Source organism: Columba livia, chromosome Z, assembly GCF_036013475.1.
Source record: "Columba livia isolate bColLiv1 breed racing homer chromosome Z, bColLiv1.pat.W.v2, whole genome shotgun sequence".
Classification (NCBI taxonomy): Eukaryota; Metazoa; Chordata; class Aves; order Columbiformes; family Columbidae; genus Columba; species Columba livia.
The window spans coordinates 14,413,550-14,438,702 of record NC_088642.1 but is presented as its reverse complement, the minus strand read 5'-3'; the positions used below and the strand labels follow the sequence as shown (position 1 = coordinate 14,438,702).

Below are 25,153 nucleotides of genomic sequence, written 5' to 3'. Positions count from 1 at the left end.
TTTGATGGATAGGCAATACAAAAAAACTAAACCAGGACTAAACACTGTCTATATGGTAAACCCAGCCTGGAAGGCATGAGACATCCCCTCCCTGCATCCGTGCACCCCTAGGCAGGCCGCATCCTTGCTCAGGTACACACACCGTATATATCACTTCTGCTATCAAAAGGAACAGGTAGGTAAGATCTGTTCCCTTATTTTAGCAATTACTTCCAGTGAGTATAAGAAAAACGAGGGAAGGGAATGTCTCCTCTTGCATAGTTTAATCCACAACTCTGTTTGCTTCTAGTCCTTCCCTCTAGTTATGTTATCTGTGTATTTGTCATCTACCAGAGCAGCAGAGAAAAGGCAGGTAACCTGAGTATGAAAGAAGTCAGGGATGGCTCTGGGCTGAATATTGCAGCCAAACTGATTTGAAAGCCGTGCAGCTGTCAAGGTAGCTGTATCTTCCACCTTAGTAGGGCTAGTTGCATTTTCATCTGCAGGCCTCTTGGTGTACAAGACACTTTCCTACTCCTGCACCTACTGGACAGGAATAAATCAACTCCTCCTTGGGAAACTACTAAATCTGTCCACCACCACCAGTAATAAAATTACTTAAATTATCACAAATTACCTTGATCATTTTAGATTATTATATTGGTTTGACCGTTCTTTTTCTTTATTGCCCTGACACCATTTCACATTAGTCCCCAGATTTCTTCTCCTCTTGTAGATGACCCCTTCCCTGCCCTGGCTATGTTGCCCCCAGCAACACAGGCAGTCAAACAGATCACCTCCACCTGCTGCTTAGGGCTCTGCTGGAGCTGCATGATGAACCACACAGCCTCATTGACAGCTGCTGCTACCACCACGGTGATTTCTGCCCCAGGAAGGCTGCGCTAGGCTCAAGCAATTCCATGTTCTTCCTCATCAGCTTCTGAAATCTCTCCTCCATATTGCCTAGCACAGACACAAAACCCATGGGTTTACACTTTTTGAACTGCAGAGCCTGAAGGTTTCCAGTGAAGGCATGGCTCCTGTATGAGTAACTGTAGCTTACCAACAGCTTTTTTGTTTTAACTTTTAACTATTCTTTTAGACTTATGCAGAATAGTCATGCAACTAAAAGGAACCCACAGACTGGGGACTGAAGAATATACTTGAGAAAGACTGGGATTTTATTCCATGAAAAAAATGCAAGAATAGTTTGTGTGGCTCCCTAAGTCATCCATTTCACATATGCACATCCACAGCTGGATGTCACCACAACTGAGACAAGCTCCTTCTCTTTAGTCCGTGTCTTTTTGACCCAAACATTAAAATACCAATGTGGTCATTTCTGCAGTCTCGACATACAATAAACTAGATGTACAGTCCTAGTCCGCTGTAAATGAGCAGAATAATCCAAGTACAGCAATAAATTCTACTTTTATTTAAAAAGACTATGTATCTTGAAATCGCTAACATCCACCTTATGCTCTGGATCAAACTAAGGGATACAAGCCCTTGTTTCAACGTAAAAAGAAATAATTTTACCTTGGACATAATACATAGTCTAAACATGACAGTTTGATCATCCTCCCACATATACTTTGGGATCATATCTGATGTGTAGGAAATGAACTAAACCAAACCATGTCATCATCCCAGTTATGCTGGCTTATTTCTGCTTAAGTAAAAGTAGGGTAACACTGATGCTGGATAGGGGGGGAATAAGGTCCCCACAACAGAGGATCTAGACTGCTGCAACTAGAGGAATGAGCAAAAGGGAGACCCAGAAAGGGTAGTAGGCTTTTCCTGAAAATACCAAGCATATAATTTTGCAGTTTTTGTCTCTGAGAGCCATGCAAATACCTAACATACCTAACTTTCTTTTTCCATTTCAAAGACTTCAAGAAGAAGAAGGCTTTGATGAGTGTAAAAAAAAGCCAGTGATATAAATAACAATGCATTTGTCATTACAGTCTTGTTTTGTTATTGGGTTTACTATTGTTTCCATGGAAAAGCCACACACATATTATAGGTATTCTGCAAGTTACAACTAGAGAACAACTTTTTTTGTATTGTAACAAATAAAAATCTTGGCAGTAACTGCACAATATTGTAGGGAAGCTACATTATGTATAATGGCTACACAACAAATCACACCTTAAGGTTTTTGTGTTTAACAATAACATGTGGATCATGTTCTAAGTTAAAAAACATACAGTGTGCAGCAAAGATAACTCAAGGAAAATCTAGCACAAATAAGGAAACATGCTGAATTTTAAGTCCAGAAAAGATAAAATTTGAGTACATTGGTATGTAATTGAGTCATGTGGTCTCAATTTAAAAACATGAGAGAGCACCTGCATCGCTATTAGAGAACTTACGCTTTCAGCTGTTCTCCTATTTACTTAAATTTAGACATGTTCTGAAGAATTTCACAGCAGTGCTCCAGATCCCTTACAGTAAAATAAGACCCACTACAACATAATTAAAGTCTCTACTCTGTATTTCTGGTGTAAATAACAGACTAGGGTTGGTTCTTGATAAAGGCTCCCAGGCACAATACTACTAGAAAGAAGAAAGGAACTAAAGGAAATATGTTGAAGTACCAACATGAATACAATGGCAACACAATTAAAGACACCGAGATTTCAATGAAAGATATTCACTGTAGAGTCCACAGTGATTCAAAAACAACTTGGGAGGTAAAGGAGGCTTTGATAAAGTTCTCAACAACTCTTATCGTCCAACTTCAGGCATCCAATGAGCGACACTCCACAAAGTAGAAGCCCACAACAGTAATCCTGCAATTATGTTGGCTGTTAGTCAAACAGGCAGCTTAAATAAAAAGGATAGTAAGAAGAACAAATTCAGCCTGGAAATTACTGGGAAAAAAATGCTTTGACAATGCCCTGAGGTAGATAGGTACCTACCTGGTAAAGAAGAGGTCTGTCCCAGAAGTATTTTCTGAACAGCTTGATGTCGGACTCCAACAAGTGCTGTGCGGTGTGGCTAAATGTCAGCGTCAGAGTTCCTGATGAATGAACAAACTGCACACAAGCACCCTCACTGATCTCCGCTCTTGAAATGTCAAGTGAGTGACTGCCCTGGAAACTGGAACAATATGCTCTTTAAACCAAAGCAGATGCTCCGTGCACAGGTAGAACAGAACACAGTCACAGAGAGCTTCCCGCTCCCCTTTGACGTGGCCCATCAGGATTCCAGTGCACTCGCTGCAAAAAACAGAGTCAGAAAATCTGAAACATCCACCAAAAACACAGCTGGGCAAACAAATACTTACCAATGACTCCATTCAGGACTAAGAAAATGCAGCTACTTCTAGCCATCTTCGTGGAAAAAACAAAGGCAGCTCTAGAAATGACGGTTACTCACTGGTAAAATAAGCCAGAAGAAGAAAGCCATAGCAGTAGCTACTTCTCCTTGTTGCTGTAAATTATCAAAAGTACCTTTTCCCGTTAATGTTGTTGTATATTGCAGTAGGACACAACCAGCAGCTAGCAGGACACTGAAAAACAGAATCTCAAGGGAATACTGCATTGTTTGGACATTACAAACGAGACATTCATAACGTAATGTACTGTAGCACTGTTTTAAGTTTGTTGGGTTGTTTTTTTTTCAAACTGAAGTGTGGATTAGTTTCACATAAACTGCATGCTGCATGGAGTCAGAACCAAAAGAGCTGCATACCAAAATAGATATGTAACCCAATTCTTGCATATTTCTATTTGCACAGAAAAAACAACAGTGAGAAGTGGCTTCTGATGCTGAGTATTTGGTACCCCAAAACACACACACCCCACACACAGCTCTTCAGGTCCCTACAGAGGAAACTCCAGACAACTGAAAAATACCAGAAAGCACTTGTCCTTTAAGTCATCTGTCAGTGTGGCAGGTCTATGGCAAAAAAAGCCATAGCTGCAGCAGTGGCTTTGCTGCTGACTCTCCCCTATATTTTGAAACCTGAGCTTTACAAAAGTCTCAAGGTCTGCCAAGGCTTTGTGAAAGTCTGGTCATATGGTTCTGTTTAAAACAACATATTTCTCTCTACATATATATATCTTAAGGGATGTTTTTACTCGTTAGCAACATGTCAGGATCCAGGTGCGATACTGCTGGGAGGGGTACGTGATGGTACGGCTGGTCCTCCATCACTTTACACAGAGCACATTGGGCTCGCAGAGGCTCCCAGACGATCCCCTGCCATTACGTGCTCTCTAGTTATTTACAGGATACAGCACTACCATAAAACTCTCATGACCTTTCATCACTTAAACTGTCTCAATATTTAGTCACTTTTTCAAAACTCCGACTATACAAAGGAACGACTAATTCCTTCTCAAAAGATGCCTGTTTTGCTTTCCTATGTCCACATGCAAGTTGTGGCAATGTCACAGAGCCAGACTCAAATGCTACTGAGGGGTAACATTTGAAGTTATCTAAAAAGGCTGATGCTTATTTTTTGTTATTTTAATACATTTTCTATTTCATTATACACTTCTACAAATGGTATGTTCTATCATTCAGATTTAGTAAAAAATCACCTTCTTTCAGAAGAGGGAATATAGTGCCCTTCATCTCACTTTGTTAGTATGGCACTGACAAGAGGAGTAACTCCAAACACACAAAGGGAGTCGCTCAAGACAATAGTTTTAAATCACCCTCCAAACAAGGGTGTTCTTTAACAAGCCTGGGAACATGACTACATGTTAATTAGTAACTTCCTTTTAGACATCTCAAAAATCAAAAATTATTAAATACTACAATACAAGCTCTTAAAGCTACAAGTTAATGTCAGGCACCATTTATTAGTCAGTTTGAAGAGAGAAACTAAATAGAGATTATTTTAGTTTATTTAATCTATTTTAGACAATAGCTTAAAAACACACAGATGCATATGTCAATGATAACACTATTAATTGACTTGCAAATGTAATGAAGGATGCACATTATGAACTTCCTTTAACTGTAAATGCAAATTTACCACTTAAAATTGTAATAATGGCAAAAAGCAACAGAAAACAACACAAAATAGGCAACTCTTTCAAGAAAAGCAACACATCCTTTAACTGATGGGATTTTTTTTCAGAGGTAGCAGCAAACTGTTATACTCACTTTGTGAAGACTTCAACAAGTCTGGAGTGCCCACTTTGTAAAGCCATATCTAATGGTGTTGCTCCATCCTCATTAGGTAATGCTAATGCCAATGACCCTCCAGGCTGAGCTGCTAAGAACTGGGAAAGCTTAACCAGACCCAGTTTCATCACAAGGTGGAGAAGAGTTTCTTTGTGTTTAGGCTCTGAAAAAGGACAACAAACAAACAAAATCATAAGTAACAAAACCCATCATTGTATTTGCTAGGAAGCATCAAATCAGACTTGTTATAGTCTGCAGAAATATCACAGCTCAGGTTCAGACTTAAAAACGTACTTTGGCAGAATCTGTCTCTCACTGAAATCAATGGTTAGGTACTTAGTTACATCTGTGGAACCAAACTAGGATGTGAAAATATCTAATTTCAGCAGTTCAAGAAAACACTTTGAATTAGATAACCTCAGTATTTCTCTCTTTCTTTGTACATAGTATAGCATTCAGCAGATGACCCAATATACTGCAGAAGTTAGGAGGCAATTTTCCAGCTATTTGCATTGCCTCAGCAACAGAAAACATCTGGTAGCATGGCCAAGTATGAGAACTTGGAAAATAAAAAGTAAAAATAAAATTTAAAAAAGGTGTGATTTTTCTGCAGGCTGCTTATCAGAACAGTAATAGATCCTTAGCAGCATAGCAAGCCATAACCTAACACACATGTGGGTAAAACACACATGATAACTCTTGTGTTACTCTTCTCAGAAAGGTGACCTCATCTGCCAATACTTCCTCTCCACTTCTTAACAGGTAATCATCAAGCTTAACAGGGTGAAGCTTCAAATAAAAGAGTACACAATGACAACTTAGTCACTAGATGATGATTCTCCACTCAAACCCTTGCCTGATCTTTATTCAAATAAGGTTTATCTGGCTACATACATTCTCAAACACAAATCCTCTGCAATTGAAAGACAATAAATAAAATTAAGCTCAAGCGCCACTCAATCTGTTACTTACATTGATATTTTGGTATGAGGTTAAACATAAGGGTATGATATTTTGGTATGAGGTTAAACATAAGGGTACTTTCACAAGGATCAAGTACTTAAGGGCAGTTACTCTACAGTTCTCAGAACAACTGCCTGAAACCTATTAGGCTTCCAATGATTAATTAAATTCCATTGAAATTTATCATCCTGATTCAACTGACTTTTTTCTTCCCTATTACCCAAACAGTTCAGAATATGTCACTGAAAATTATACACTCCAGTGAAGGAGTGAAGGAAAGTTGAAGCTCCTGAAGCATATGTAGGTAAATGCACGCGTTTGTATAAATTTGTATAAATAATACAGTTAAAATGAACAGCAAAGGGCTGTCAAATTTCCTCTCTGCATCATTATTTACAAGACTAAAATGTCTGAGAGAAAGCAATTTCCTAGTAGAGAGAGCAGTTATGTAGCCAAAAACTAGTAAACACGTTTTTCAGAAACATTCATGCATCGAGCAAAGGTATCATGTAGTTACATGCAAATACAGTGTCTCATGGCTGACTCATATTCCATTTAAGTCCTCCCTCTGAAAGCATCAGGAATATTTATTTTATAGAATCATTAAAAAGAAAACCTTGAAAAGTCCTCAAGATGTCTCTAATCAATTCCTTGCCATCAGGCAGGATAAGCTCAACCTGAATCGCTCCTCAGAGATGTGTGTCTCATCTGTTCTAACAACTTCCCAATGACAAGAGGCAATCTACACAAGGGATAATTTTAATCTCACAGTTAGAAACATTTGAAATGCCTAACCTAGCTCACCTTTTCTCAGTATAAGCCTGCTGCTTCTTGTGTCATCTGAAACAGGCATGAAAAACACCTCATTCCTTTCCCTTCACCTCTTTCTTTTACATAATTGAAGGCAGCTGCCACGTCTCAGCTGAATCCTTCCTCTCCAGACATCATAATGAAAGAGTTGTCTTCTACAAAGCTGAAGCTTTTGGAGTGTCCTCTCAGAGCTGGGTACAAAGATCATTAGCTTCCTTTGAAAATGCTGGACTTAAAGTGTTACAATACTTAAAAAAAAAAAAAAAAAAAAAGCATATCTACCCATCTCATAAAGCCACAATAGCAAGGGACTTACGCAACTTGCTCTACTGCTCCCTATGGAAAATTACTGTGGCATCTCCACTGGTAATCAGTTTTTGCTCTGAATATTTGATGGCAACCCATCCAGACTTTTTACCTTTCCATTTCAAATGGAATCAAAACTTTCAGACAGAGTCAACTCCCAGAAAACCATTCAATAAATGAAACAAATTCCAGACACCAGATTAAAAGGGAACTTCAGGACACAGGCTCTCTCACAGCAACAGCCAGCAAACCTGCATGTAGCACCTGAAACCTTTATTTCTCTGCAGTTCTAATGGAAGCAGACACATTTACAAGATGAAGGGAGGATTCTTTAAACCAGAATATCACTAAACACATACACAATATGTACCGCCTAAGTATTTCTGGAACACATATAAAATGTCTCCCATTACTCAAAAAAAAACAAAATCATCTTCAAACTCCCCTTTTACTTGTGGCTAGCCAACACATAAACTGGTGCATTAGCTCATCCATGCAACACTTAGTTTCTAGCCAGGTTTTGGGCAATAAAATTACTTCTTGGTCTTCTCATTTCAGATTCTAGGCAAAAACATGTCCAGTTGGGCATAGGATCTGTTACAGGATCCCAGGCCACAGAGGAAAGTAGTGAACTACATTTTTTTCCTCAAAGGTCTGCAAAATATTTCTAATTTCAGTCTTTAGAGACAATGATCATTGCTGCATTTCAGTTACTAACATCACTAAAGATCATGCAGTCCAAACCCCCTAACATGTCCAGAGACAGCTTTCACTAGATCAGCTTCCCTAAAGCCTCATCCAACCTGACTTTGAACACTTCCAGTAATGGGGCATCCACAACTTCTATAGGCAACCTGTTCCACTATCTCACCACCCTAAAAAACTTCTTCCTTATAGAAAATCTGTATTTAGCAAATCTAAACCCTTTCAGTTTAAAACTGTTGCCCATTGTTCTGTTGCTACAGGCCCTGGTAAAAAGTCTCTCCATCTTTTTTTGAAGCCCCCTTTAAATATAGAAAGGCTGCAGTAAGATCTCCAGGCTGATCAACTCCAACTCTCTCAGCCTGTCCTCACAGGAGAGGTGTTCTATCCCTCTGATCATTTCTGTGGCCCTCTCTGGACCCTCTCCAACAGGTCCGTGTCTATCTTGTGCAGAGGACCCCAGAGCTGGATAGAGCACTCCAAGTGGAGTCTCACCAGAGCAAAATCCACGAGGTGAGCGAGTAGCTAGCTAAAGCCAGTCCATAGGGAATACAAGGGCATGAGGACCTAACTCCAACCCACAGCTTCAAAGCCCACCCAAACACTACTCCTCAAACACCTTGGTCTGCCTGGATCAGAGACCTTCTTCTATGGAGAAACATTTAAATGAGCATGGCTCAGGCTTCCCAAAATCTGTCCAGAGATAGTGGAAATGATGGCTGATGTGACACTTCAAAAATGGAAGGCCTCAGTTCAACTTCCTCCTCAGCCAGACAGGATTTGAACCCACACACATCTTCACAGTTCCTCAGATCACGCATCTGCTGGAAGCACACCCTCTCCCTCCATTGCAAAGCAACTGAAAATGGGTCACTGCGGGAAAGCCAAGGGACATGGAGGAGACCAAGAAAGCCGCAGCCTGACTCTAATGCAACAATCAGCTAGGAGAAGTCTCTGATTTTTGGACACGAATGCATTTCTCATGTCATGAGATGTGAAAAACTATACTGTGAGCCCAGGTGTCTTACTTGCTCAGAGAACACCCTAACCATTCAGACACACTATGAAAATGTGTGCCATCATCTTCTCTTTCCCTAGCTGTGTTTCTGAATAGAGATCAGTAACATCATCTGTGCTTTGCACTGGCCCCAGTGCTATTTCTGTACTTAGAGAGCCTCCACTGCAAGGACTTAGCAGACTCTAGGTTATGCCACCGGTCTGGACCCCAGCAGAGCACAGTGGGGTGCCAGGTACCAGCACTCCCGTGTCTGTGCATTTATATATATGTACACTGGGGAGTTACAGTTTAGATACCCAGGAAATGTGGTCCAAAACACAGACCCCAAACAAACATTATGCATTTCCAGGTTAAAATCTTCATTAAAGCATGAGCTTTCAGAATTGCTCCTTGGTCTGGAGTACTTAAATTCTGCTGAAGTTCTACTTTAGATATCAAAGTGGATTCTTAGGATGTTTCCAACTAGGCCATTTTTTCTATGTATGGTGTTAATAAGCAGTCAGCACATAAGCCAATCTAATTAAACACATTAAAATAAATCAACCAGTATTAGGCACAGTAAGCATCTGATTAGGTACTAACCACACCCCAATCCTCAGATTAAAAATGCAGAAACAAAAAGGCAATCTTTACCTTGAACCCCACCCTCTCATTAAAAATTTGGCCTGGGGCCACTGGGTTTCAATGTGTATTTTAATATTGTAAAAAAAAAAAAAAAAAAAAAAAAAAGAAAGTGCCACACAAATCTGCTCCAAGCAAAATAAGATTATGACTTTCCCCTTAGTAAAAAGGGAGCCCTTAGGAAGACTTTCCTAACCAGGGAGAACCTTCTCTATGTTCCAACACTGCATCAAATCATTTTACTCTTCAGGCAGCCAAGTCTTAAAAACAAAGCAGTATGAATAAGTTTGCTACAAAAGAACCTAGTTTTAAAAATAATTTAATAAACAGCAATTAATCTTTGTGGTCTTAAAACATCTTCTACAATACTAACTCCTATTATCTTACCACAAATATTCCAGTAATTAATTTTTATCTGTCCAACCTAACAAACTTCATCTAACCTTAGCCTAGATTTGTTCATGGCTAGCTTAAATGCATATGGTAGCAGAACCACTCAGCAGCTCAATCAGCTGTTTTCACCACTCATCCACTTCAAAACAGCACTCACATTCCTCCCCGTCCTTCACCTCTATAGACAACGTGTATTCCTTGGCTATTCCCACTTGGCCTGCCCAGGAGCGAGGAGAACGTCGTGACATAAAGTAACTACTAATAGCTTCATTATATTAAAATTCAAAATACACCCTTTTAAATTTAAAATAATAAATCGAAAGGCAAATACGTTCAATATAAGGAAAATATTTTTCACCACAAGTATGTTAAGCAATGGGACAGGCCACCAGAGAAGTTACAGACTGTCCGTCCTTGGAGGTACTCAAATCCTGACCCTGAGCAACCTGATGTAACTTTGAAGCTAGTTCTGCTCTAAGCAGTGGGTAGGATTAGGCCAACTCAAGGGACCCCTGCCAGAAAAATTCTGCTGTGGTTCTACTCCATGATCAGCAATATCGAAGTACAAAAAGCAAAAAGGTGTAAGAGTAACAAGCTAGACTTGCCTAAAATTAAAAAAAAAAAATTCAAACACACACATAAAAGGTAAATTTCTGAAAATAATTTTTTTAGCATATTTTTTCTTAAGAACAATTTCCAGTTTCGGTTCTTCTCTGTCAGTCATCACATCCTCTTATAGCTCCACACTTTGACAGAGCAAATTGCATTTTCCCACAGTTTTCACTTCACTTTCTCCTTTCCTTGAGAAAGATTTCAAATGTGGCAAAATTGAGAGAGTGTGGGGAAAAAAAAATAAACAAAGAAAAACATATTATGAAAAAAACAAAAACAAAAACATAATTGATTCAACTGCATCCAGTGGCAAACAGAAAGAAAATCAGGAAAAAATGAAAACACAAGGCTTCTTTAACATATCCGTATTTAATTGGTATAAAACACCCTCTTCCATCAAGACATAAACCAAACAATTCTTAAGATTCGAAAGAAGCACTGCTGGCTGATTCATACAGGTCAGCTACTGCAAGGCAGGTGGTGTTGTAAAAGATACGCCCTATCAAGATGTTGTTGTGCATCGCATCCGGATTCTCCAGCCAAAACACTCTGAGTTACACAGAGCTGAGCCAAACACAGTCTGTTTTAAACATTAAATAAATCCTTTTGTTCTTCCTTGCACCTGAATCCCTTCCTATGTCCAAAACAATAAACTAAAAACAAATATTTCTCTCTGACATAAATGACTAAGCCTTTTCTGGGCTATGAATCTCATTCATTTCCTGGAAGGAGACTAAAAAACCTCAAGACTTGTGACTTGAAAAGCAGAGGGAGACATCAAAACTGGATGACAAATTCCAGCTTTTCCTGGCTTTGTACTTTTATGCACCACTGTTCACGTTTTCTTTTTTCCATTAGGTATGAGATGGTTTATAAGGCCATATTCAGGGCATTCTGCTGCTGCAAAAACACACATAGGAGCTTAACTCATACAGCAAGTGGTTTCATGCACGGACAGTGGCCGCAGTGCATAAAGTCAGGTATGTGACAGCCCATCTGAGGCTGTGGTGGTATCTCCCCTTTCCACTCACCGAATACGTGGAACATCCCCCTTTTCTTTAAGTATACCCCCCCCCATTCATCACATCTAAAACCTGGAAGCAGGCATCAATGCTGCAGAAGAAAAGGAGGAGATGGGGGAGAGTTAAACTCCATGGCAAGGATGGACCTTAAGGAGTCCTTCTCCAGCAGTTTCAGCAGCAGGGTGGTTAGAGGAGGCTCCCATCCACTATTCCCATATGGTAAAGACTGCGCATGGTGCACCACCTACAACAGCAGGTGAAGTTTCAGTTGCCTTTACTGCTTGGGTGACCCCAGCAAAGATGCAAAACACTATAGGAGATGTTTTCTGTTAGGAGAGGGATGTTCCTCATTCTCTTGTGCTGCAGCTGAACACTTCCTTGAGCTGTTTAAGACACTTGTTTATTGGTATCTCAACACCAGACAGAGACATTCTCTCAGCCAGGAGCAAAGAAAGTCTCTCCAGCCCCACACTGACCTGAAGCTGGCGTGCAGGTCAGACCACAGCTTCATACCTGGTCTCTCCAGAAGCAGAGCAGGATACAAAAAACTAAGCCCCACTATATAAGTAGCCCCACTACTTATATATTGGCTTAAACAAGGAACCTCATCTCTTGTATCTCTTAAAGTACTTGTTCTACCGTCACTCTGCATATCACCATCTCCTTCAAGTGCTTGATCCTTGTCCTAAAAAGCCCCTTTGTGGTCAGGGGCAAAACATATCCTCCTTGCTATTTCTACCACAGACCAAAAGATGAGGATCATCATTCAATGAGGACTCACAGGTTGAAGAATGCTTCCCAACATCTTGTCTCATGCCACAGATTTCTTGGTCAGCAGCAGGCACTGGAAGACACTTCTCTTGCTTCCTAATGCCCAGGCTAGCATCCTTCTCCCTTTGCCCCATACAGTTTCCAATGGGGGAAAATTCTACAGGGCCAAAGATTTGTCTGTTTCTCTGGCCCCATAAACTGGCTGACCAAAAATACTACCTCTCCTCACAAGTCTCACCACCCCCAGAAATATTTATCTGCTGTTCCCAGTGTTTTCCTAATTCCATGAAAGAAAACAGGCACTTTGTCCTCCTCTCCATTTCCTTCCACAGGAGAAAAGAACTCTGAAATTCCAACTGAGGAAAAGACACAGACAGAATTTTCTTTAATTTAGACCAAAAATACAACATTTACCAGCCAGGTTTGAACTCGGTCAGCCTAGCAGGAATGTGTTTAACACCAAGTGGAAAGAGTAACAAGATTTACAAAGAAATGGACAGGGAGAGGGAAATAAAGTTGAAAATGCCATGGGAAATGGAACTGTGTTCCCCAAAGGCAGACTATGAAACAACAAAGTTGGGCACTTCAGTCCACTCCACAGAATCTAGTCCTAGAAAACAATTATGAAGCATTTATGAAACAAACCAGAAATTATCTTTCTTCGTGAAAGGGGATTAAACAACTATAGACACTGTTCCCTTCCTTATGATCCACAATTAATTTTCAGTTTTCAGGCTGTAATTTTATTGCTTCTACTAATAAAATTAAACTCAAAAGGGCACTGCTTTTGAAAATAACTGTGAACAGTGACAAAGGCAGCAGCAACTGTTCTGAATTACCAGCATAATTAAGTCAGCCATACCACCTGAACGCATCGTCCCAGCAACGCCCTTAAAATAACCAGAAACTGAGATGCCCTCAGCCGCCTGTACATAACACCAACTCCTTGCAAGGTCAACACGCCTGTGCTCCCCCTCCAACAGCCAAGGGACATAAGCCTGAGTGTTTCAAGGACAAAAAGCTTGCAATGAATTTGCTGAAGCTATGCCTCAAGGCCCCTGATGGTTGCCAGTCCTAAAAGACTGATCTAACCTGATCCTATCACGAAAGGAAAGGTTACTTTGAAGCATTTCTCTCACCCAGATTAAACCACTCCACCATTCTTTCTTCTTTTCTTTTTCAGTACAATGAAAAATGATGGGAAGATTCCTTTTTTCTTGGCCAGCTGTAACAAGTTATTTGGCTTAATATTTAATACTGATTAGCTTCATAAACTGAATAATTCAGTTTTCAAAAGCAAAATATCCTTTACGAAGGATCAACAAGACAAGCAGCCTCTTCCTCTCCCTCTTCTCTTCCTTCTTTATTCAAATCCATCAACAAATAAATGTCTAAGCACAGCATCTGTGTCAGGTCCTCAGTTCCTTCTGGCAACAAACTGCTTGTGGGCCAGCTGATCGCAACATCTGGCCAGTTTTTGTGAGCAGGCAGCTCCTGGTTGCCACACAGGCACTTATTAAAGTGAGAATTACCAAAAGGTTTGTGCTTTCTTGTTTCTTTTGTTGAACTTTAAATAGTGTGGCTAACAAGTCCTGACCTGAGCAACTGCACTAAATTCCTGAATTACTTGCAATGCTCTCTAGACAACCCAGGCTCACTCTTTATCCAGCCTTTTTTATGCCTTATAAGGGGAACAGAAACACTTTTTCTGAATACAAAAACTCCTAGGAATAAATTATTCTTCTATCTTTCCATCAATTTGTATGTCTCTAAATCCTCATAAAAATGAGTAATGTCCAAAAACACCAGATGGTGCAATAATTTTCTCCAGAAATGTGTCACTCAAAAGTAATGTTTTTCCAATAAAAAGTAGCCCAGTAGCTCTGAAGACTGACAGAATCTCACAAACTTGAGGTCCCAACTAGTGACAGAAATAGCGCCCGCATTGTTCACAACACCAACACCAAAAAGAACGTCCTGACACTGTCAAAGCACCATTAGAGCTTTGGGGCAAGGAGTTGCAGAGACAGCAGGCAGGGAAAGAGAGCTTCACTCTCTTTCTAGCTCCTCATAAATCCCCTATTTCTCACACAGTTTGATCTTTTGGAGGGTAAGGAAGAAACAAGGTGCAGGGAGAACCCTTGATCACCTCAGGGTAGAAGATGAAGAACTTTCTGCTCATCCTCCTCTCACTTGTGCTGGGATCTGAAACCCTCCTGCTCCAGTCCATTCCCTTCTCCATCCTCCTCCTTCCCTTGCATTGCATACAGCTCCCTCTGCTACATGCAATCTTTCCTACACTCGGCCTCTTGGCTTTGGGTACAAAAACACAGTGATGAGATGATGGGGACAGCACAGGGAAGCAATATGAGTTGGTGCTTCTCAGAGTCAGGTGAAAACTGAATATGGCCCCAAGAAGAATCAAAACTATACTTTCAGGAAGGAGAGAGAGAGGATACAGGAGCAGAAGACAAAATACACAAACTGCTTAAAGGAGACCAAAATAGACCAACTTGGTGAGGAAAAAACAAAAAAGAGAAAAAAAAAAAGAAAAAAAAAAGAAAAAAAAGGGGACATTTTAAAAGACCTATGCAGAGATTTTTAAAGTAAAATGCTGAATATTGAGTTCCTGCAGGGGTGAGATACATGCTTGCCAAGCTGACTGTATACCCCCTGAGATGACAACCTTCCTTATTTCTCTACATATGCACAGAGTCAGATGTTTTCTTGCAAGTGGTGGACTAGAATGACCTCACAGACATATGCCCCAACAGGTCACAACTTGTCTGGATCTGGCAGGTTCCCCATGACCAGCCTGCACTAATGGAGACACAGCAAACTTCCACTCAAAGGCCAGAACCCATTTTATCCTGATTCAGCCCTAACCTCCTCTGTTGCACCCTACTATGGCACTGGCAGCAAAATATTTATTGTGCTGCACGTACCCTAGCTGAAGGGAAAACCCATCAACACCAGGCCCAGCCCAAGCCTGAAGCCTGGACCTCAGAGAGAGACAGAAGAAACGACTGACCAGCCTTGGGCTGAAGGAGAAGCAGTCTGGAAAGCTTTTGGTAGCCCCCCACTCAACAAGGATGGCCAGCAAGCACTACCCAGGCACAAATGCATTGAGAGGTCTTTGCTGTGCATAAGCATTACTACCAGGCCCCAGGAATTCCAGTCAGTTTTTGTTTTACTCAGAAACAAGGGAAAGATCCAAGCGTCATTCAGGAGCAACAACTGGGGTAAAAAGGGAGAAGTCACCTCATCAGTGCAACAGTGCCCATGAAGCAACCACTAATGCAGCATGCTCAAGACACATTTCAAACATTCACAGAGACTTTGTATAGTGACTGGAGCACACATGCTTGCTCTTCTGCTTTATTAAAATTTCCTTAATGTATAATGTTCAAAAATGAAAAGTGAACAAAGTATGGAAAAGACATAGAAACAAAAAAACCTACAAGTCCTTTGAAAATCACATGAAGACAACACACTCTTCCATATAAATGTTGCAGTAGAGCTGAAAATTAACAATTAACATAACTAAAAATTAAAGAATTTTGCTATTTAGATAGTAGCTGCCCTAGCAGAGCTTAGTCTGGTAGTGGCTAAGCTGATCTCCAACCCAAGAGAAACTTCCCCATGTTTCAAGCAAGCAGGTACCCAGGTGGCTTTGTCTGGGCATCTCTCAGTACCTCTGATAACCTGCTGATGCTTCTGGGTTGGGCTTCAGCTGGTTTTTATAGAAAGCTCAGCCAAGTCTACAAACAAAACTACAGCTGATTTCTTCAGGCTTTGAATCAAGGTCTTCATTGCTAAGGTCCAACAGCCATTCCAGCAGCTGCATAATGTGAACAAATATTTACTACACACCAAAATGAAGCAAGTAATGGCTTGGTTGTCTTTTTTCTCTCCTCTCTTGCCTCTTGAAAGAGCTGTTTACAACAGAGAGGCAAAAGCCATGCTTGAGGAAGGCAATAGCAGATTTCAAGCCTTCTGTCATTAAGAATTAGAAAGATTTAGGACAGGAAAAACACCCTCATCCAAAGAACTGGGCTAAGTGCTGGTTTTTCACTTCACAAAAGCTTGCATGAATCTCTTTTTCAGTTTGGCTTATATGGAAGCTGCCTGTCCTCAAATTTTTAGCAATTTAAAGTACTAAAAGGAAAACAGTCAGAAGTACCAAATTTTCAATGAAAAACATGTGAAGCCATCAAGTGTAACATTATTTCCAACCTCAGCTATAAATCAGTTAGGTCTGCAAAAAAAATTATACTCTCAGCAAAACCTAACTACAGTTTTCTGTTTGCAATGAAACCTGAAACCAGGAAAATTCCACCTGAGTTTTTTACAAAATTTTTCAATAGCATACTCTAACATAAAGTTTCATGTGTATTTTAGCCCACTTCCTCTAAAACAAAAATTTTAAAGCCATAAAATTTGCTTAATTGTATTTTCCCCAAAGAATGGTCATACTCATAAATAAAGCATAAACACTGACAGCACCATGATGAAAAATATGTTTACTCCGTACATCAGAATGCCTACAGTGACACATTCTTCTGGTTTATGACTGTCTTCTTTTTGTCTGTGTAATTAAAATATCTCACTTGGTTGGAATGATGGCAGAGATACTTCACTGCTACAATACCTGTATTCTTTAAACAGACAGCTCTTCAATCTTGCAAAGGTAGAGTCTATTTATAAATAATGAACTGCATTCAGAGTGAGTCAAGTCACAAACAGCTTCTGGAGAGACTGAATTACAACAGCCATTATTATCCTTTTTAAACCTCTGGCCACAAACTGAATCTCTGATTAGCCCTCTCATACTTGAACAATTTTTCATCATAACCCCAAAATAAAGCACAAGTGTTGAGAACCTGGGATAAAACGGAGAGATACTCTGCTCTGAACTGTGCACCAAACCACTGTTAGAAGCTTTCAGACTTAAAATACAATCTTACCACCTTCTGAGCCACTTCCAAGGATGTTCCATGTTGATGGCAACTCTTCATGAGCAATGGCCATCATCAAATCATTATCCAGGGACTGCAAATCTTTTATCCTTAGACCAAACTTATCCAGCAACATCTTGGGACTAGCAGCAGTGACATGTTCGGCATGATCAACCAGAAAACGAGACAACTTGGAAGACAGATTCTCTCTGTAAGTGACTGGACAGCTGCCGAGGACCACAGGTGAGTATCCCCTTGTGTACATTAACACAGAGACAGAAACTGCCTCTTGGCATCCATGGCCTGTAATTATAATGTAAATTGATCATTAACATTTGTTTTTCCTCATTTTTCCCCCCTTTAAGAACTCTGATGACTCATCCAGAATTACTTTATTCTTCCCTCTAATTACATCTATTTGTCATAGGGCATCAACCAGCCATTTCTGGTGATGAACTTGGATTCTGCTAGACTGTGAACTGCCAGTCCTACCAATTATACTGACATAATTAATTCTAAAGCCAGTCATTCTAGGTGAAGGTTCTTTAGCAACAATGGAAAGAAGAGATAACTACATCAGGATGAAATCCCACAAATCAGAAGCCTGAAGGTTCTTAGGTAAAAATTAAGAACAATGAGACACCCATGAAAAGAGTGGCAGAAACTCTGAGTAATATATCTACTTATTAGCACGCATTTTGTACCTATCAGTGTCCCCACGTAGGCCAAAACCTGAAAGCTTTTAACAAATGTATGTTTTATGCTTTTAGCAGACTTAATTAAATTCTGTATCAACTGTCTGAATTACAGCTGGAGCCACTGAAGTCCAAGGGCATTTCTCTCTCAAATCCCTAAAGCACCTCATGCGTTCCTCATGCTCCTTTGCCATCTAAGGATGGGTGTCATACATCTAAAAGAGGTGCAAGCTGGAGAGCTAAACATGACATACTATAGATACCAATTTGAATTCTCCAGAACAGCCCCAAATAACTACAAGTATTTATGCAATCTAGTAACCGCAGAAGGAAGCATGTACTTAACACATCTGCAGTGGTTTTTAAAGTGTTCTCCATTCACTTATTCTTAATTTGGCCACTATGAAAAAACAGTAACAACGGCAGGGCTATATGTTAACCTCACACTTTTATTTTCATCTGTTCACAGTTTCTGTTTGAACAGGCAGGTGATTAAGTGTTGCCTGTGGCCTCATCTTTTAATTCCCAGCCAAGAAGCAGTCATTTAACAGTGTCATTTTAGGCCTCTTAAAAAGAAAAAAAAAAAGATTGCATAGATGTATTCCATTACAATCTTTTACCATTCATGGGATTAAAGAAGCCACCATGTAACAGTGGTGTATTTTCCCTTTTTGTACTCACTGGTTATTTTCAGACTCCAAATCCCCTTTAGAAAACAAGAACAAATAACAAGCAGATCCTGCTGCATAGGTACATTGTGTCTACAGACATCTACTAACACAAGCGAAAAGGTCACAAAGCACAGCACAAAGCTGACAAGCAAGGTTTATATTACATCCACAAGAGGAACAACATCAAGACACTGAGACAGCCGAGGCAGCACAAATTGCCCCTGTTTGCAGTGAGGCACCCCCAGAATGGTTCCCCTGACACCTCTGCACCGTGTGTAGCTCCAGCAGAGCTCACAGCACTGCACACTTCTACAATGGGGGCCTTGCAAGCTGGTCTGAGTGCTGCACCCAGGGAAGGCTTAGACAAAAACATGACTTTTGCAGGTGTTGGGATGCCTGGAGGCAAACAGTTATGGCATAGAACTAATCCAGATTAAAAATGATGCCATGCCTAAAGGCTGCACTTCAATGCACACTCAACTACGCAAGCCCTGCCCCTAACACTGTCTACACCTGACATTGTGCTGGCGTGGGTTGCTATGAAAGTCAGACTGACCTGTGGTCAGTCAAACTCAGCCTGGATCTAAAGGTCACCATTCAATTCCTGCATTTCGTCCCTTGCGGGGCCATAAAACAGAGTTATACCATATTGTCCAGCTGTGCCCAGCTTTGAAATGAGGGTAGGCTATAGCAGAGAGATGAGAAATGTAAAGAGGAGGTAACACTCACCTGGAACAACGGATCGAAGAGCATTGTCACTAATTCGCTCAGCAAACATTATGTGCCTCTTCATGGATCCATCATAAACAAAGTAAAACTCAGCATCCTCTGGGAGGTAAATATCTTTCTCAAATTTTGCATTTATAGTCACTTGTCCCTGAAAAATGAAGGCAATTTCAGAAACATCCAGTAAATTTCTCATCTCCAACAAACCCATTGATATATATTTCACATGCAAGTTTATTATAACATTCTCAACTCTGCTATACAGAGGTTGTGACACAATGACAGATCTGCAGTTTTCTACTTCCACTTAGAAAATAACAGTTTTTATGCCTGCATGAGCAAAGGTGATTTTATAAATTGCCTTTTAAATAACATCTTTTAATTAATTCCTTCATCCTGACCCACATAACTGACTTTTAATTTAAAATGCATCTGAATAAGTGAGTTAGTCAACCTCAGTATTTTGCTATTTACAAAAGCATTCTTTGTGTTAAGAAAAATAAAAATTCCGAAGTGGCTGAAATGATCTTAGACTCAGTTTACAAAACAAAAGTACTGATGTAATTCTACAACTGACTCTGCCGGTTTCAAAGAATACTAGTTCCCAGACATCTGCCCATGGTTTTCTTTATAGTAAATAGAAAGCAACCAGCCAAGAAAAATCTGTCATACAATAGCTTCAGAAAAGAACAGGAAAGGGATCTGAGAAGCAGCAAACAATAACAAATGTCTGACATGTCTGAGGAAGGAAATTTAGATGCAGTTGTGTTTCCTTGAAGAGAAGGACAACATGCTCCAAGACCGTTCCTGCCTGCCACAGTTGTTCCAAATAAGACAGAATTGCCCCAACATCTGGCAGAAATGGTACTTTCTGGAAAACTCACTCACTGCAGAAGAATAGCTCAGTCATTTGTGTTTCTGAAGGATGCCTACCCTGCCTCTATCCAAAACTTACCACCAGCTCTAACTACATCAGCTCCATAAACAAGTTTGGTAAAAACCTGCACCAAAGCATGACACAGTGGCACAGAAATTTCCGTGGCTGAATTTCCGTTGTGCCCCTGACCAGACTAAGGAGAATCAGGCTCCTTCCTACATCCATTATACAGCAAACATATACTTTACTGCAGTGAGAATCTTGCCATCCCCCACAATGTCACATCATCGCCTGTCTTCCCCAAGGACATCTTTTTCCTTGCTTGCAACAATGCAAATCCTGTATTTGTTTTTCTCTTAAAGATAAGCAGCTCTATTGAACTAGGGGTGAAGAGGCAAAGGCTGGTTTCAGGCACAAAATCTTCCTTAGATAGCATTGTTAGATGCAAGTAACATTAGGAGCCCAACATAGCCTGCAAATGTGTCTGTCATCCCCAGAAACTGAAACATCTCTTTCTAGTAGTCTGAAGTATTACTGTAACTACCAAGTGTTTTCTCCTATTTCTCTTTGGTTTTTTACACTGTTATACACATAATTGCTTTTCTTCTATTATTATCTGTAATTTATCATCACTCTTTTTTTATCTTTTTGTTACTTGTGAATAGCATTTTCCATCCATTGTGTAATACTATGGATGGCTATTTTGGGGAGATAGGAACAGGATAAGCCCCTGAAATAACTACAAGCGCTCCACAGGCTGCTCCAGTGGGTGCTTAGCTGACAGAAGCCTGGGCACAGGAGCACAACAGAACTTCCATACAGGTCACAACTCCCAAACCACCTCTATACCTTCTGGATCCCTGATGCTGAGGGACTATATAACCAGCCAGCTTTCATTCTTTCTTTGCATTAAGTACCTGAAAAAAGGGAGATACTTTGTGGCAAAATTTCTTATTTCATAAGTCTACTCTTAAAAACAAACACACACACACACACACAAAAAACAAGCTTTGTGCTGTGCTTTGTGACCTTTTCGCTTGTGTTAGTAGATGTCTGTAGACACGATGTACCTATGCAGCAGGATCTGCTTGTTATTTTTTCTTGTTTTCTAAAGGGGATTTGGAGTCTGAAAATAACCAGTGAGTACAAAAAGGGAAAATACACCACTGTTACATGGTGGCTTCTTTAATCCCATGAATGGTAAACTCGAATTGTATCCATTGGCTTACACTTATCCTTTTTTAAAAATGTTAATCCAAACTCACAGGAACATCTTAAACTGATAACACTGCCCAATGTACAGGCATGAGAGACAATTTCTCAGTTCCTTGTCTAATAACGAGTGAAGGAAAAAAACAAAAGGGGAAAAGATGCAGTGGAAAGCTCATGGGTATGATAAAACACAGGTTTTTCTTAAACTACTCCTTTACAGCCCTCCAGAAGAAGAAACTGCTGATAATTTAAGCAAGGGTTCTACAGATAGAAGGCAAATTGGCAGCTAGCTTGTATCTGGTCAAACAATTAAGCGATTAATTTGGAAAATCCCACTTGATCCAAAAAGAGGGTTAAACCCTGTATTACTAGGGAGGAATGAAGGAGAACAGAGAAAGTTACTTTCACAAGGGAATATTAAGCTGTACCTTTTTTGATGCCGGACGACTACCACACCTGGCATCAGAACCTTAGTTATTTCACAAAGAACACACTCCTGTCATCACCTCCGGCACTTCCCGTTTGTCTTCACATCCATTCTGTCTTCAAACATTCCCATTTTACATTGCTCAATTCCACCATCTTCTTCCCTACTACCACTACTAAAATATGCATCATTTTGCTGTTCAGGTCACCACAAATGTCTTTTGCTCTAGATTCCAAGTATCTTTTTAATTCTCACCTATTCCTTTCCAAAATACCCTTGGTGCAGTTACGTAATCTTCCCTTTTCACCACCTGAAAGTCCTTACACTTGCATCCTGTAGGGCTGTCTTATGCAGGGACAAGAGTTGGACTTGATGACCCTTGTGGGTCCCTTCCAACTCAGGACATTCTATGATTCTATGATCCTACTAGTGGAGTTCACCTCTTTGCTTTGATGCCTCCCTGTCTCTCCTCTGCTTCGCACAACACTTATCCTACCTGGCCATGCCTCATGACAGCGACACCACTGCCTGCCCTCTCACAGGACAACTTCTCTTCCACCAAACATCAGCCATTCTGCCCTCCTCATCCTCTCCTCTGAGCTACAGCCTTCTACCTAGCTACAGATCTACACACAGCACAGCCTATCTCAGCCTGTATTTGGGAAGGCCAACCTCCATGGGAACTTTGATCTTTTTAAGGTAAGATATGCTAGCTACCCTTCTGAAAATATATCTCGTGCTAACAAGAATGCCATTGCTGTTCAAAATGTATGTAATACTCCACTTCAACCTGAATATTTAAACATTTCTTCCCTCAGTGCAGAATTATACCTTTTATTGCCATGTTTTAAAGTAAAGTAATACTTCCAAGAAAAGCACCAGGAATCTGTATGATGCTAAAGAAATGGTGTTCATAGGACAGTATGGAACCAGAATAAAGAACCTCATACTATGTTTTATCAATTTCTTTTCTATATTTGCTAAATCTTTTTTACAGATTTTAATATAGCTATTGTACAGTTAATTTAATTACTAGGCAGTATGTTGCATATGTAGCATATAGTCTACATCCTCAAATATATGTATTAATTAAAAAAAAAAAAAGATGCTATAATGGAGCTAGAAAATACCACAAAGAGATGTGACTGATGGAGATGGCTGCATCCACAACCCATTTGCACTGCTGGCTCAGATGTGTTTATTTAGCAGACCAGTCTTTCCCATTCTTACGGCCACTTGCACTTCCCTCCAAACTTTGCTGGCAGAGGGTCATTCATTACACACACGTGAACAAAAATACCACTGAACTCTGAGAATGCTTTTACTGCTGCAGCAAGAGGTGTCCCCATGTATGACCACACACACATGAAGGATGCTTTCCCATTTCTTTTCACAGCTGTGAAATGAGCTGCAATGAGACAGCACTGTAGCATGTTGCTCAGTTAGTCTGCATGAAGACAACTTTGTTACAAGCATTCAATTTTTTTTGCCTTCAAACAAAGATCATCTACAGTCAATTCTAGAACACTCACAGCTAGAAAAATTATTGGAGATAGTGATGTTGCTGTGAGCCTCCTCCTCCAGACTTTACAGTGGGAAAAGGCAGAAGGATTCAGCCAGCTCCCAAGCCAGACCAAAATGCAGCCTTTCAGGGTGGAGAAGGACAAAGAGGATGTGACTTTAGGTTTTTTGCACTCTGTTTCGGCATGTATGATTTACCTGCATTTAAATGCAGAACACTCAAGGTCATTGATTTCACCATGCTATGAATTCTGCATAGAGGCAATCTACTGTCTTATTGAAAACTACCTTCTTTATCAGCTTAAATCTGAGGGATGATTTGTATCTTTCCATTACATCCATTCCCTGCAGAGGCATTTATTTCCTGGATCCCTTGGGCAAGACCAGCCCATGGAGCAGGTTGCATCAGGAACTACCTGTGCAGACCTTTGCAGAAAAATGGACTTGGAGAGCAACAGAAGTGGGAGCAATGCCAGCTCCATCTTCCTCCTCCTTTCCTAGCAAGGCATGCAGGAAGGAGGAAAGTAAGCCAGATCTTGAAACGAGACTCAGCAACATATTCCTCCACCAAAGCAATGCCTCTCTGCTTCACAAGGCATTCCCAAGAGCTTTGTGGGAGATGCTACCTCTTTATAACAGAGCTGCTTCTTGTCAGAGCCTTAGTGCTCAACCCAGGCTCTCAATCAAAACATACATTGACTAGGCTTATAACAATTAAATATTGTAAGTAATCAACGGTGAAACACATTATGAGGAGTTCCATGAGGAATTAACAGTCACAGAAGACACTTGTTCAGTATCACTCACCACACCTGGGAAAGCACTTCTCCACTGCTTCGCACCCCATTCTGCAGGGCACAAGCAAAGCACCTTCTCAAGTCTGCAAAAACCTTTGGCACTGACCCATCACTAAAGCATGAAGAGACTAAAATTACAGTTATCAGCATTTAAAATTAGGTAGTTGAGAACTAATTCACATGTCAGTACAAAAGAGAAAAAACAATAGAAATAAATTATGACATATGCACTACCTGAAATGGGGATGCTGTACTAGAAAGGACACTTCTGAGCCCATTCCAGACACTAAAGCTGGAAACACATCCCGGCTAGCAAATTTCTTCCAAAGTAGTGTGTTTTTCTAAATACAGAATCAATTTAGGCTTAACACTTATTCCCTAGGTACCAAAACCCAAACTAGATAAGTCACACATGCACCTCATCTTTGGAAAATTGGCCAGGTGACCTGAATACAGAGCAGTTGTGAGAGCGTGGGCCCAGAGGACTCTGCTGGGCCAGATTCCCAAGAATCCACCAGTTGCTAGGTGTCTTTGACATTATTTTCACTAGTTCATTTCTCTAACAACAGTTCAACCTCTCTCACACTCTTTCCTCTCCCTAACAAGGTTATTTATATCCAGATGAACCTGGAAAAATGTAGCGGGAGTTTTAGGTTTATTTCTACATTTATGTATGGTTAAGCATGCTTCTTGGGGTCCACATAGACCTCAGATAGTTCAATCCCCATTTAATCAAAACAAAGGGAAGGATGTGCCCCTTCACCAGCTCTAGCAAATAAACGCAGCTTGTGGTCACAGCTTGTCTCTCAGGTAGATGCTGGGGAAGGTCCTTGCTTCCTGGAACCTCCTGTAGTTCACACAGTGTTGATTCTGATGGACTTGTAAAGGAAGCAAATGTTAAAGTTAAGGGGGACTTACTGAGACTAG

General features: G+C 40.4%; 1 protein-coding gene across 9 annotated transcripts in view; it reads right to left on the bottom strand.

The window, feature by feature from the left end:
* Window positions 1-25,153, bottom strand: part of ARHGEF28 (Rho guanine nucleotide exchange factor 28) — a 139,820-nt gene that overhangs the window by 92,885 nt on the left and 21,782 nt on the right. For 5 of the 9 annotated variants that reach the window (XM_065047306.1, XM_065047310.1, XM_065047312.1 and 2 more), the window contains exons 3-6: window positions 19,396-19,543; window positions 17,310-17,603; window positions 5,104-5,287; window positions 2,904-3,084 (exon numbers count right to left, since the gene is read on the bottom strand). In XM_065047306.1, coding sequence (XP_064903378.1) covers window positions 2,904-3,084; window positions 5,104-5,287; window positions 17,310-17,603; window positions 19,396-19,543 — 807 coding nt within the window. The remainder of the gene's footprint in view (window positions 1-2,903; window positions 3,085-5,103; window positions 5,288-17,309; window positions 17,604-19,395; window positions 19,544-25,153) is intronic. The other 4 variants (XM_065047309.1, XM_065047316.1, XM_065047314.1 and 1 more) reach the window with 2 other exon arrangements.